Source organism: Papaver somniferum, chromosome 6 (assembly GCF_003573695.1).
Source record: "Papaver somniferum cultivar HN1 chromosome 6, ASM357369v1, whole genome shotgun sequence".
NCBI classification, from domain to species: Eukaryota; Viridiplantae; Streptophyta; class Magnoliopsida; order Ranunculales; family Papaveraceae; genus Papaver; species Papaver somniferum.
The window spans coordinates 3661825-3676618 of record NC_039363.1 but is presented as its reverse complement, the minus strand read 5'-3'; the positions used below and the strand labels follow the sequence as shown (position 1 = coordinate 3676618).

The window sequence follows — 14794 nt, the reverse complement described above, 5'->3', positions numbered from 1 at the left end:
TTGGTATCATGAACTTCAACAACTTATATCATTTGCTCTTATAAATTTTTTTAACTAAGTCTTCAACTTTGATTTTTGAATTATTCTTTTCTATTGTTGCTTCTAAACGTTAAACGTCTTCAACTTTCTTCATAGATTTTGATGTCGCCCGCTTGTTGATGATGATAAGTTTCTACTGAGAGAGAGTCGTAATCCAGTAACTAAGACTACATTGTGAGGTTGCTTTGTTTTTCTGGCATTTCCTTCTGATCTACTTTCCTTTCCATCATGGATGGTTAGGTCCATCACGGTTACCCTCTAAAAGGAACAAGTTCTCTCCTGAATTTCAAAGATCTCAATGTCTTTTTCTCTAATGTCTCAAAAGATTGTTATCTCTAGCATTCCAATTTCTATCTTTTCGGTGAGAAACAGTATGTAAACTTAGCTAACCGGATACTATGTGACGCTAGAAGTTTCAAAAAAATGCGACTAAAAAGTTTCTCCCATACCCCCAAACTTAAATCTAACATTGGTGGCTCTCTAAAAGAGTCACAAACTAATACCGCAAGTGCACGGCGTCGATGTAGCTAATGTGCAAGTGCGAGTCGATCCACAGGGACAAGGTGTGTGTAGTTGAAGCTTAAGGTTTCACTAAAACTGAGTTGTAACAAAGAGTCTTGGTTGTGTTAAAACACACATGAGATGATGGCAGTGACTGAACTGAAAAACAGTAGAATATAAAGCAAGTAAACAGGAACATGCTAGGGCTTTTGAATTCACTTCTTGATCCTAAACTAAGGCAGATCCTAATCAATCATGTTCTTGTTTCATCTCAGGGAAGATTGTGGATGATTTACTTAACTAATCTTACTAACCTACCCCTAGCATCAACTGTCTGCTCACAGTACAGCTGATCACAGGCTTGTTTGCTCAACCAGTCATCTAACAATCCGCATTAGTGGAAGGTTAATCCCCTAAGTTCTCTAGTTCACCCCTAGCATTGAGTGTCTTCTTACAGCACACTCAATCACAGGTGCATTTGATCACTAAGTTTACTAACTTCCCTACTTCAATTAAGCATAACCCTTCAAATGGACTGAATCCTTAGACACTCTCACTCTTACACCCCTAGAATCAGCTGTCTTCTTACAGCACAGCTGATCACAGGTGCATTCACTCAACTAGCTTATTTTCATTCCTACTTAGTTTCAGCACTACAAGAACAGTGACATGAACAAGGATTATCCTAGCTTACAATTCAAGAGTATCATCTAACCCCTAGCAAATGGAGTTAGAACATAATGAAATTAAATGACAATGGAATTGAAATTGTTTAAAACATTGAACTGAAATTGAACTGAAATTGAAACAACATTAACAGTTGAGGTCCTGGCTATTCCAGGCCTCTTGGTGGTGCTCTGGCTAATCCAGGCCTCTTGGTGGTGCTCTGGCTAATCCAGGCCTTCCCCTTAAAACATACCCACAGTCTCAATTTATACCCACAGACCCAATTTGGGTTTTCCCCCAAATTACAAAATTAGGGTTCTTCCCCAAAAATATCCCCAATTTAAACAGAAATTAGGTAAATTATTTCTACCTAATTTGACAGTACAAAACAGACCCATATCTTATCTAATGCTCTCCCTAACAGAACATTAGGGTTCTTTAATAAATTCCCCCAAATCAGAAAATTTAGGGTTTGGTAATTCTTACACATATTGATGTGATTTGACGAGTTTGTCTTCGACCCATTCTTCCCCTTGGTCCTTTGCTCCATTCCCATGTGTCAATTGCTACTCTAGACTCGCCTAATCGATTGATTTTTTTCTAGGGTTTCAGAGAAAGGTGAGAAGAAATATCAATCAAATAGGGGGCTATAAAGAGGGGGTGATGATGTTCGAGCAGGTGGAGTTGGTGGTTTGGTTGTGGCAGAGTAGGTGGTGGCGGACATGGTGGAGAAGGTGGTGGTACGGCAGACATGGTGTCTGCAGAGGCGGGAGAAGAGAATAAAGAGAAGGGGAGAAGAGAATGAGCGATTTAGGGTTAGGTTTTTTGGGTCATATGTGTTGGATGTGCTCCGGTGTTGGGCGGGATCAGCAATCTTGATGTCCAGCAAGACGAGAGCGTTGGATGACCACATCTGAAACGAATCGAACGACAAGAAGGGAAACAGCTTGTAGCGACCGTTGGATTGCGAGATACAACGAAGCTAACGGTTCCAGATGGGGTTAGGTACTATGATGTTTGACAGGAACTTCAGAGTTTGATGCACGATGATGAGCCGACCGTAGGATGATGTGATGGATCCTATCTGACGGTTCTCATGGAAATGGGTATGGATATTGGAAATGGATTTGGGTAAGGGTTTTGGGCCTTGGGTATGCCAAGCCCATATCTTCTTTAATAACAATTCTTCCTCTTCAAGCCCACTTCTAGTTTATCCGGCTCTTGCAAACATCATTCTTTGCTGCCTTCCTGCGGGAGTCTTGACCTTTTCTTTGCTCTTTTCCGCTCCGCAATTCATCCAAACTTTATTTATTACCTAAAAATGCAAAATTAATTAATAAAAATATTTATTCTTGAAAACAATGAAAATACAGAATATGGGATAAAATGTAGAATTAATGCACAGAAGATGAGTTAAATGCCAAGAAAAATATATAGAAATATGCACTTTTTAGCACTCATCAAATACCCCCAAACCTGAATTTTACTTGTCCTCAAGTAAAACAAAGCTAAGGAAATCCTACTTATACCACTGTCGCTGGTCTCTCGAATGCATTTAGCGTATGCACTAAGCCTTTTAAACCACTAAGTGTCCCTAGTGGACGAGTGAAGTCTCGTGAAGGTTTTCTTAGAACGTACCTACAAAGTTCTAGGCCAAAATATAAGCTCAGATTCCATCAAATGTGACATGTGCAAGACAGTAGAAGCTCACAGCAAAATGGAGATGTCAATCTAGCTATCAAAGGCACAATCCTAGCACTGACAACAAATAAAGACATGTGATAAGAGTGTAAAGTGTATCTACACATGTTTCTAGAATGACCTGAAATTATGACTACTAATCACCAAGAGATAGTTTTTAGGCTAAGAACCGAATTCTAAGCCAAGCTAGCTGTCCGGCTTTACGAGAATCGTGAATGTTCACCCAATGAGTTGGTGATATTTCAGTTTACTCGCGTTATACATCGATGGCTGCACCCTCCTTGCTTATTACAAGACTATTAACAAAAAGATGACTCTTTACATGACTCTTATTTACATTGATTACTCTCTTTTATTTTTGGAACAAGAGAGAATATTGTCTTTAACATGACAAAACATGGAATAAATAAATACTTGATTGAATATTTTTTTTTCTCTTTTTTTTTTCTTTTTTGATTTTTCTGATTTTTTTTTTTTTTTTTTGAAGAAAAAACTTTGATCTTTACAACATAGTGACACTTTTGATACATGAACAAAAAAGAAAAACATTATTACATGACTCTTAGCAAGAGGTGGCCCTTATCGAATGCATCCGGTCAAATTCTATGGTTGCTTTTCTTAACATATCCTCCAACTTCTATCCCAGCCAACCAAAGAACAAGCTAGTCAAGTCTCATTCAGTATTCTAAAGTGATTGGAAATCTAACTTCCTATCAAACACCTTGAAGATCGAGGCTATACATGTATTGGTAGATCGTGCGCGTGCAAGTTTCTTATCACTATGTGAATTGTGCTAGAATCAGGGTGCCTAAATATCTAGACTAAGAATCCTTATGTTTACATACATCCACAAGAGTCAACATTTCAAGGTAAATGAGCTCCATTTTTATGATTTTTTTATTTTTTAAATTTTTTATTTTTGAATTTTTAATTTTTTCAAAAAGAGGGAGTTCTGTTTTCAATTATAACATGTTATCGTGGTATCTACTCTATACCCCCAAACCTAAACTAAACATTGTACTCAATGTTTCAAAAGATGTAAAGAATTATAATACAACATATGGAGAGGATTATGCTGAGTAGAGAAAAAGGAAAGAGAATACCCGATTTCGGCGAAAGCAAGATTAGAACTCCGTTATTCAAGGCAAAAATCCAACATATTTCAGTTAAGAGTCACATTGGATTAGCAAAATATGTACAAAAGAAACAAAAGATTTAACTAAGAAACTATCTACTAGATTCTATACAAGAAAATTTGGTTTTTAATGGGATTGGACTTTTAGGGAAAAGTTTGGTTTTGGCGGGAGACATTTGGAAACTTTTGGTTTTTTAAAGGGAGCAAAGAGCTTTGTGTTTCTTGGGAATTTTGGAAAAGAAATTTGGTTTTTTATGGGATGAGGAAAAATTTTGGTTTTTAAAGGGAGCAAAGCCTTTTGGTTTTTAATGGGTTAAAGAAAAAACTTTTGGTTTAAATGGGATGAAGAAACCTTGGTTTCTATTCGGGAAAAAGCCCAGATAATGGGTAGATCTTTTAGTGCTTTTGGAGAGGCCCAGCTGTGAGTTTTGAAGAAGAAGCCCAGATGACGTTTTTGAAAAATAGGCCCACTGCTCGCGTGTAAAGCCCAGCTGTGAGTTTTGAAGAAGAAGCCCACCGCTCGTGAGTAAGGCTCACTGTTGGTTTGTGGGAATTTGCACGGCCCAGCTGAGAAATTTGGACGAAGCCCAGCTGGTTTTTTTGAAAAACAGGCCCAGCGTTTGAGGGTTTTAAGTTCGTTTTGGCCCAGTTAGTTAAGGTCCAGAGTTTGTTAGGAACTGAGCCCAGTATTTGTTCAATAGGGCCTAAGGTTCAGTTCTGTTAAAACTACAAGCCCATAAACAAGTTAGATAATCCCACAGATGGTTACCAGTTCAGCTGGGTTTAAGCCCAGATTTCAAAAACACAAACTTATTACAAACCCAACAAAATGGATAAGCCCAGTGTCTAAAAAAAAACACACAGTTGTTGGGTTTAGGCTTACACTCTTAGCACAGCCCAGCTGCTCAGAAATTTCATTTGCACAGCCCAGTTGGGCTTGGTTCTCAGCAGCAACAAGCTTGGCCTGGCTCACAGCAGCGGCAACAGGACAGCAAGGGAAGGAAAGACAGCAGCAGCAGCAGGGGACCAGCAACACAGGCTCAGCTCAACAACATCAGCTGTAGCAGCTCAAGGCAAGTTGCACAGCACAGCAGCCTTTGAACAGCAGCACAACAAGGTACCTGGACAGCTCAAGGAGAAGATTAGTTTCTTGCTAGAAGCTAAGAAGTTCAGCTGCACTACACAGCAGCTACTAAAACAACAAGTTACACTAAAATGCAAGAATGCAATGCATGATGAGTATGCTAGAATGAAAAAATATGCAAAAGAGTATGCAATGATGCAAATGAACTAACATGCAAAAACAACCAAGAAAAATTCAACACAACACAACCAAGTCCCCGGCAATGGCGCCAAAAACTTGGTGGCTCTCTAAAAGAGTCACAAACTAATACCGCAAGTGCACGGCGTCGATGTAGCTAATGTGCAAGTGCGAGTCGATCCACAGGGACAAGGTGTGTGTAGTTGAATCTTAAGGTTTCACTAAAACTGAGTTGTAACAAAGAGTCTTGGTTGTGTTAAAACACACATGAGATGATGGCAGTGACTGAACTGAAAAACAGTAGAATATAAAGGAAGTAAACAGGAACATGCTAGGGCTTTTGAATTCACTTCTTGATCCTAAACTAAGGCAGATCCTAATCAATCATGTTCTTGTTTCATCTCAGGGAAGATTGTTGATGATTTACTTAACTAATCTTACTAACTTACCCCTACATCAACTGTCTTCTCACAGTACAGCTGATCACAGGCTTGTTTGCTCAACCAGTCATCTAGAAATCCGCATTAGTGGAAGGTTAATCCCCTAAGTTCTCTAGTTCACCCCTAGCATTGAGTGTCTTCTTACAGCACACTCAATCACAGGTGCATTTGATCACTAAGTTTACTAACTTCCCTACTTCAATTAAGCATAGCCCTTCAAATGGACTGAATCCTTAGCTACTCTCACTCTTACACCCCTAGAATCAGTTGTCTTCTTACAACAAAGCTGATCACAGGTGCATTCACTCAACTAGCTTATTTTCATTCCTACTTAGTTTCAGCACTACAAGAACAGTGACATGAACAAGGACTATCCTAGCTTACAATTCAAGAGTATCATCTAACCCCTAGTAAATGGAGTTAGAACATAATGAAATTAAATGACAATGGAATTGAAATTGTTTAAAACATTGAACTGAAATTGAACTGAAATTGACAGTTGAGGTCCTGGCTATTCCAGGCCTCTTGGTGGTGCTCTGGCTAATCCAGGCCTCTTGGTGGTGCTCTGGCTAATCCAGGCCTTCCCCTTAAAACATACCCACAGTCTCAATTTATACCCACAGACCCAATTTGGGTTTTCCCCCAAATTACAAAATTAGGGTTCTTCCCCAAAAATATCCCCAATTTAAACAGAAATTAGGTAAATTATTTCTACCTAATTTGACAGTACAAAACAGACCCATATCTTCTCTAATGCTCTCCCTAACAGAACATTAGGGTTCTTTAATAAATTCCCCCAAATCAGAAAATTTAGGGTTTGGTAATTCTTACCCATATTGATGTGATTTGACAAGTTTGTCTTCGACCCATTCTTCCCCTTGGTCCTTTGCTCCATTCCCATGTGTCAATTGCTACTCTAGACTCGCCTAATCGATTGATTTTTCTTCTAGGGTTTCAGAGAAAGGTGAGAAGAAATATCAATCAAATAAGGGGCTATAAAGAGGGGGTGATGATGTTCGAGCAGGTGGAGTTGGTGGTTTGGTTGTGGCAGAGTAGGTGGTGGCGGACATGGTGGAGAAGGTGGTGGTACGGCAGACATGGTGTCTGCAGAGGCGGGAGAAGAGAATAAAGAGAAGGGGAGAAGAGAATGAGCGATTTAGGGTTAGGTTTTTTGGGTTATATGTGTTGGGTGTGCTCCGGTGTTGGGCGGGATCAGCAATCTTGATGTCCAGCAAGACGAGAGCGTTGGATGACCACATCTGAAACGAATCGAACGACAAGAAGGGAAACATCTTGTAGCGACCGTTGGATTGCGAGATACAACGAAGCTAACGGTTCCAGATGGGGTTAGGTACTATGATGTTTCACAGGAACTTCAGAGTTTGATGCACGATGATGAGCCGACCGTAGGATGATGTGATGGATCCTATCTGACGGTTCTCATGAAAATTGGTATGGATATTGGAAATGGATTTGGGTAAGGGTTTTGGGCCTAAAATCAGCTGTCTTCTTACAGCACAGCTGATCACAGGTGCATTCACTCAACTAGCTAATTATCATTCCTACTTAGTTTCAGCACTACAAGAACAGTGACATGAACAAGGACTATCCTAGCTTACAATTCAAGAGTATCATCTAACCCCTAGCAAATGGAGTTAGAACATAATGAAATTAAATGACAATGGAATTGAAATTGTTTAAAACGTTGAACTGAAATTGAACTGAAATTGAAACAACATTAACAGTTGAGGTCCTGGCTATTCCAGGCCTCTTGGTGGTGCTCTGGCTAATCCAGGCCTCTTGGTGGTGCTCTGGCTAATCCAGGCCTTCCCCTTAAAACATACCCACAGTCTCAATTTATACCCACAGACCCAATTTGGGTTTTCCCCCAAATTACAAAATTAGGGTTCTTCCCCAAAAATATCCCCAATTTAAACAGAAATTAGGTAAATTATTTCTACCTAATTTGACAGTACAAAACAGACCCATATCTTCTCTAATGCTCTCCCTAACAGAACATTAGGGTTCTTTAATAAATTCCCCCAAATTAGAAAATTTAGGGTTTGGTAATTCTTACCCATATTGATGTGATTTGACGAGTTTGTCTTCGACCCATTCTTCCCCTTGGTCCTTTGCTCCATTCCCATGTGTCAATTGCTACTCTAGACTCGCCTAATCGATTGATTTTTCTTCTAGGGTTTCAGAGAAAGGTGAAAAGAAATATCAATCAAATAGGGGGCTAGAAAGAGGGGGTGATGATGTTCGAGCAGGTGGAGTTGGTGGTTTGGTTGTGGCAGAGTAGGTGGTGGCGGACATGGTGGAGAAGGTGGTGGTACGGCAGACATGGTGTCTGCAGAGGCGGGAGAAGAGAATAAAGAGAAGAGGAGAAGAGAATGAGCGATTTAGGGTTAGGTTTTTTGGGTTATATGTGTTGGGTGTGCTCCGGTGTTGGGCGGGATCAGCAATCTTGATGTCCAACAAGACGAGAGCGTTGGATGACCACATCTGAAACGAATCGAACGACAAGAAGGGAAACAGCTTGTAGCGACCGTTGGATTGCGAGATACAACGAAGATAACGGTTCCAGATGGGGTTAGGTACTATGATGTTTCACAGGAACTTCAGAGTTTGATGCACGATGATGAGCCGACCGTAGGATGATGTGATGGATCCTATCTGACGGTTCTCATGGAAATGGGTATGGATATTGGAAATGGATTTGGGTAAGGGTTTGGGGCCTTGGGTATGCCAAGCCCATATCTTCTTTAAGAACAATTCTTCCTCTTCAAGCCCACTTCTAGTTTATCCGGCTCTTGCAAACATCATTCTTTGCTGCCTTCCTGCGGGAGTCTTGACCGTTTCTTTGCTCTTTTCCGCTCCGCAATTCATCCAAACTTTATTTATTACCTAAAAATGCAAAATTAATTAATAAAAATATTTATTCTTGAAAACAATGAAAATACAGAATATGGGATAAAATGTAGAATTAATGCACAGAAGATGAGTTAAATGCCAAGAAAAATATATAGAAATATGCACTTTTTAGCACTCATCAAACATTGTCCTCAATGTTCTAAAGATGCAATTAAAAGCATGAACAAGGAGAAACTGTTACCAATAGAAGCAAAAGAGATAAGGAAAGATATTACCGTGTCACAAGATATTGGGTTACCTTCCAAGAAGTGATAAGTTTAAAGTCTTCATCCAGACATCGGAAGGAATTAGTCACCTCATAGAATCAAAAAGTAACAGTCGAAATAACTGTGGATCTTCAAAACCAAAAAGAACTGACCAAAAAAAAACTACAATAACCCAAGAAAGTGAACAAGGAAAGCATGCCCTTATGTAGTTTCCTGATTAAGATATTTATATATAATTGTGGTTCAGGTTCAGGTTTTAAGAAAGGGTCTAAATAAAATATTTTCATTGGTTGCGTTTCTTCATAGGTGGGATCCGAATCATGAGATCCTAGAGTCTGGAAAAACTTATTTGTAATTTATTCTAATTTAGAGCTATTTCGGATACTCATTTCGGATATTATCAGATAAATATCTGACAAATTTTAGTTATGAACATGTTTTACAGTTTTTTAAGTTTTTTTTGTCAGAACCGGATATTATCGGATATCCGATTACTTAGCATATCAGAATCGATATCTTATTTTGATATCCTATAGGATATTATCGGATATCCGATAACGTTTAAACAATTGGATATCGGATTTCCAAATATCCGATGGATATTCATCCGTTGACAGCCCTACTTGAACTAACGGATGTGTTTTTAAAAAAAATTATTAGAGGAACTAGGTATATCGCAAATTGTATGTTCCCGTGCACCAACTATACATGAAAATCTTGGCATTGTCTTCGATATCTTCTAGGAGAATGATCATTATTATGATCCGGAGTTGGAATAACTTCATCAGTGTTACATGAGCTTTCCAGCTCATCTTCAAAATATTTGTTGACTTCCATAGGAATTTCAGAATTAATATGTTTTGAGGCCAAACTTCTTCTCCCTGAATTGAGCAACTTGTTCGTATATTTTCTCTAAATTCCTTTGAATTTATCGGTGTGATTTTTCAGTCTTTTTGTTGATCTCGTCCATCATTTGACGAAACTCTTTCATTGTTGATTATCTCGATCCAACTTATCCATAAATTGGTGTATTAGATCTGCAAGACTAGAAGAATTACCATTAGAAGCACAACTATCCCCCATCCTTGTGTTTTCTCACTTACATACCCGTCGTAAGGTTGTTGATATGCACGAGAGTATCCATAAGGTTCTGTGGGATATTGATCATAGCCAAAAGATTGGTTTTGATTATACCCATAGGATGGTTGGTAGTTGTCATATGAATGAGATTGAAAACCATATTGATTACCACTATTATATGATTGATCTTGTGTCCTTACATGTTATTTCCATAAGGAAACATGACGACTCACAAGAAAGAGAAAATCTAAAAACAAAAATAAAAACAAGGTAAACAAATAACAAACCAATTAGCAACTGCTCCTCGACAGCGACGCCAAAATTTGCATGGGCTATCATAGGCTCAACAAATTAATAAATATACTTCCCACTAATTAACTGGTAATATATCGGTAGTAAAAATCTCTCCATATGTGACGGATATAGTTTGTACCTCCAAAGAAAATGGTGACATAGTTGAAGATGAACTTTGAGAAGGATATGCAAATGCGTCGCCCGTTTCTGGTGGAGGTTGGGAAGGAAAATATTCATCGGCAAGTGGCATCCTACCTAAAACTGGGAAATCAACTCGACCCAAATTTTACGGTTGCATATCAAAGTCCTTGAAAAAGAACGTGTTTGTAGTCTTCCATCATCTTTCAAATATAACTTGAAGTCCTCGAGTCCTGTGATTTCTGGGTTGAATATGATATAGATATCTCCAAGGATATCTTCCAACTCTCTCTTGAACAACATGGGGAAGTAATTCATATATCGTATTTAACTCAGTCCATCCACCTCTTAGATTTACCGAATTAACTCGCTCCTCATGGTCAAATACGTGATTAGAGAACATACCTTCACCAGCTACTTGTCTAACATTTCTAAACTCATAATTTGTATCCACAACAAAACTTATTCCACTGGCTGGGGTATTAGTACTTCCTTTGACTTTTATGTTTCTCTTTTTTCTCTCCATATTTTTTTAGAGGGTTAATTTGCGTTACCTCCCCCGTAAAGATTGGTAATTTGCATTACCTCCCCTAGAGAAATAAAATTAGCAAAACCTCCCCTCGTCAAAAATTCCGTTTAATCCAAGTTAGCTGACTCGGCACTAACTTACACGTGGTTTCTTGTAGGGGAGGTATTGCAAATTACCAATCTTTACAGGGGAGGTAACGCAAATTACCCCCAAAAAATAAAAACCATGTGTAAGTTAGTACTGAGTCAGCTAACTTGGAATATACAGAATTATTGACGAGAGGAGGTTTTGCTGATTTTATTTATATAGGGGAGGTAACGCAAATACCGATCTTTACAGGGAAGGTAACGCAAATTACCCCTTGTTTAGAAGTGATTATTAAGGAAATAATAGTTGAAAAGGGAAACAGAAGAGCTGAGAAGAGAATTGTGAAGGTGGAATTGTGAATATGCGATATTTATAGGCGTTAGAATGTAACACGCTGGCGATGTTGATTATAACACTAGCGACCTAGTCAATATAGCTCGCTAGAAAGTCTACCGCTTATCGGCTTGCCAAGCCACCTCATATACCAAACACCATATTTTTTTTTTTGGCATGCGTGTTAGAATAGGCCTAATAGAATCCCAATGATTTACTACACGTGATAGCCACTTCAACCGGGTGGGAATAAAAAATTCAAACTAAATGGTCTTCTTTGGTCCCCGTGTGGTCACTCTCTCGGTCTCTCCAGTCTCCCCGGTCTCCCCTCATCTTCACTTTTTTCTTTTTTTCTTTTTTGATCAGTAGTCTTCATCTTCACTTGATTATTATAATACAGACCGTTTTGCTAAAACCAGCTGCACTGATTTTTTACCATACGAATTAGGGGCGGATGGTGGGAATTAATACTGATGATCAAGTAAATGTATCTGATGTTGATTCGTCTTCATTGAGAATCGAACTTGATCAACTTAAGGCAAAGTTGTCTCTTTCCAATCATTTTGGATCCTGGGTTGCACCCGACATTGATTCTTCTTCTTCATCATCATCATCATTGAGAATCGAACTTGATCAACTTAAGGAAAAGATCTGTCTTTTAGGTAATTTTGGATCCTTGGTTGTACCTGAAGTTGATTCTTCTTCAAAATTAAAAATCGAACTTGATCAACTCAAGACAAAGATCTCCCTTTTAGGTAATTTTGCATCCTGGGTAGTATCTAAATTTGGTCATTTTTCTTTTTGAGCTTTCAATTGTTGATGAGATTTTGTTGTTTGCGGAGTCTGATTCTTCGATTACAGGTTCGGGAGTGGATAGATTGAACGGCCAGAAAGTAAAAGGTGTGAATTTGGGCAATTGGTTGGTTATTGAAGGATGGATGAAACCTTCATTATTTCAGGGTATTCCTGAAGGAGATATGCTTGTAAGTATTCTTCATTTATGGCGGTGATTTTGTGAGAATTTGAACTTTTAATTCTTGTAATTTTGGTGGTTAATAGCTAGTTCTCCATTGGAATTTATGATGTAGGATGGAGCAAAGGTTAGGTTCAAATCTCTGAGCAGAAATAAGTATGTATGTGCAGAGGAGGGAGGGGGTTCCGGCATTGTCACTGTAGACAGGGAGAAAGCTAGTGCTTGGGAAACCTTCAGAGTAAGACAGCCACAGAGATACCTAACCAAGATTTTGTTATGCTTGAAATGAGTTGGGGACTGTTTATGCAGTTACTCTTTGTTGCAGTTGTGGAGAGTGTCTCAATCGGAATTTCAGTTTCGCACTTACAATGGACAATTTCTATCTTGCCGCGGAGAAGGGGCCATTGTCTCCACAACATCTAATTACCCGTCTTTGACTGAAACGTTTTCTATTGTAAGGAGTAGTAATGATAGAGTTCATATTAAACTATCTAGTGGTACGTATTTGCAGGTATGAGTTGTATGACACTCTGCTCAGCCATTTAAAAGTCTTAGTTCACATTTGGGTTGTGATTCTTATCTGAAATTTATGTCTATTTTAGGTGTCTTCCGGAAATGAGCTCAGAGCAGACTATGTAGGCAACCCAGGGTGGGAAAAATATCCAGCCACATTTGAAATGACTTTTGATGGTGAAAATATGCGTGGGGAGTACCAGCTCGCAAATGGGTATGGATATGAAAAGGCGAAACAAGTACTGGATGTAAGTATCCCATTCCCATAACACTTGAAGTCCCATAAGCATAGTAATTAATCAATGCTAATAATAACTGCTTGCATCGCCAAAAGTTATGACATAAGTATAGATGTTAGCCTTGCTGTGATAGAATTTGTGTTTGGTTCATGCCCCTGGGGGAAATATTAATGGCCTTTTAATTGAACTGTAGGAACATAGGGGCAGCTATATTACACAAGCAGACTTTCAGTTTCTTAGCAGAAACGGTATAAACACCGTGAGGATTCCTGTTGGGTGGTGGATTGCCCAAGATCCCAACCCACCGGCTCCTTACGTTGGGGGAAGTTTGGCAGCTCTTGATAATGCATTCAAATGGGCACAGTGGGTCTCGCTTCCAAATTTTCCTGTTATCATGGTTCCTGTTTTTTCTAACATTGGTGACGCTTAATTTCCTTCGTAACATTTCTTGCAGGGAGTATAACATTAAATGCATAATCGACCTTCATGCAGTTAATGGTTCCCAAAATGGATGGGATCACAGTGCAGGTCGAGATGGTTCTGTGGGCTGGCCAACATCTAATGAACACATCCAGCAAAGCCTTGATGCGATAGAATTCATAGCTTCCAAGTAAAATACATTTATCTTTAGATATAACCACTCTTAACAATAATTGTCGTTGCTCCCCAATTTTTGCCCATTAGGTATCAATAATTGCATATACGACTTCCCCTGGACTCTCTGGAATCAAGTTGAATTTCGTGTTTCCATTTGCTCCTAACGAGCACGTCATACTTCATTTGCAGATATGGAAGCAGTCCTGCTTTATTGGGGATTCAACTTTTGAATGAACCAAAAGCTCCTGAAGTTCCGCTCAATACCTTACTGGATTACTACTCAAAGGGATACAATATTGTCAGGAATTATTCAGCTACAGCTTATGTAATAATGTGTCAGTTGATTGGCGCAGACCCATCAGAGCTTTATCATGCTATTGCGAACATGGGTTTATCAAACGTAGTGGTGGATGTACATTTCTACAATTTCTATCAATCAAAATTTGATACGATGAGCCCCGCAGAGAATATTCAATTCATCAAAGAGAGCAGGAAAGCTCAAGTAGATTCCCTAAACATTGCTAATCGAGATGGTCCATTGGTTTTTATTGGTAAGGCTTGTTTCCATTAAATTGTGTTTATTTGGAAGTTCTTATGTACGAACTTGTTTCCTGTGTATGTTAAAACAAGAGATATAGCTTGTTGTTCATAGAAAAATGAAGAACTGCTAACTGGATACAGGGGAGTGGGTGAATGAATGGAGCTTTAGAGGCGGTTCTCAGGAGAATTATCAAGACTTTGGTGGAGCACAGTTAGATGTTTATGGTTCAGCTTCTTTTGGATGGGCATATTGGTCACTCAAGAATGTTCATGATCATTGGGATCTCGGGTGGAACATCAAGAACAAAATCCTGCAGTTATAAGGTACGAACAATTACATTATTTTGTAGTACTACCAGTTAAATCCATGTTACATTTGTGCAACTCGGCTTAGGTTTGCCTGGGAAGTATTGACTCATTTGGTGCTCGTAACTCATCCTAAGCAATTGCGGTTATTCCTATTGGCTAGTAGATATTGCTACTTGCACAATGATTGTAATTTACGGAAACCTCTTTATAAGAAAAAATTCATGTAGTCATTGAGTATAAATAAGAATAAGTTTTGTGTCAGTTTATGGAAACCTCTTT

General features: G+C 38.8%; 1 protein-coding gene across 2 annotated transcripts; it reads left to right on the top strand.

The window, feature by feature from the left end:
• The first annotated feature begins 11699 nt into the window (after positions 1-11699).
• On the top strand, positions 11700-14776 carry LOC113286710 (glucan 1,3-beta-glucosidase A-like). Of its 2 annotated transcripts, none has more exons than XM_026535306.1 (9): positions 11700-12099; positions 12206-12327; positions 12433-12555; positions 12643-12828; positions 12920-13078; positions 13263-13432; positions 13524-13679; positions 13856-14217; positions 14348-14776. In XM_026535306.1, exons 1-9 carry the CDS (start codon positions 11799-11801, stop codon positions 14527-14529), a joined length of 1761 nt encoding a protein of 586 aa, XP_026391091.1. In that variant the 5' UTR covers positions 11700-11798; the 3' UTR covers positions 14530-14776. The 2 variants fall into 2 exon arrangements, with proteins under 2 accessions (XP_026391091.1, XP_026391092.1); XM_026535307.1 differs by having other exon boundaries at positions 11972-12099; positions 12187-12327.
• The last annotated feature ends 18 nt before the right edge of the window (positions 14777-14794 follow it).

Coding starts and splice junctions, on each gene's coding strand:
- LOC113286710 (XM_026535306.1), top strand. CDS start 11,799: ATGGTGGGAATTAATACTGATGATCAAGTAAATGTATCTGATGTTGAT. Junction 12,100..12,205: donor GACAAAGATCTCCCTTTTAG/GTAATTTTGCAT, acceptor CTTCGATTACAG/GTTCGGGAGTGGATAGATTG. Junction 13,680..13,855: donor ATAGAATTCATAGCTTCCAA/GTAAAATACATT, acceptor CTTCATTTGCAG/ATATGGAAGCAGTCCTGCTT.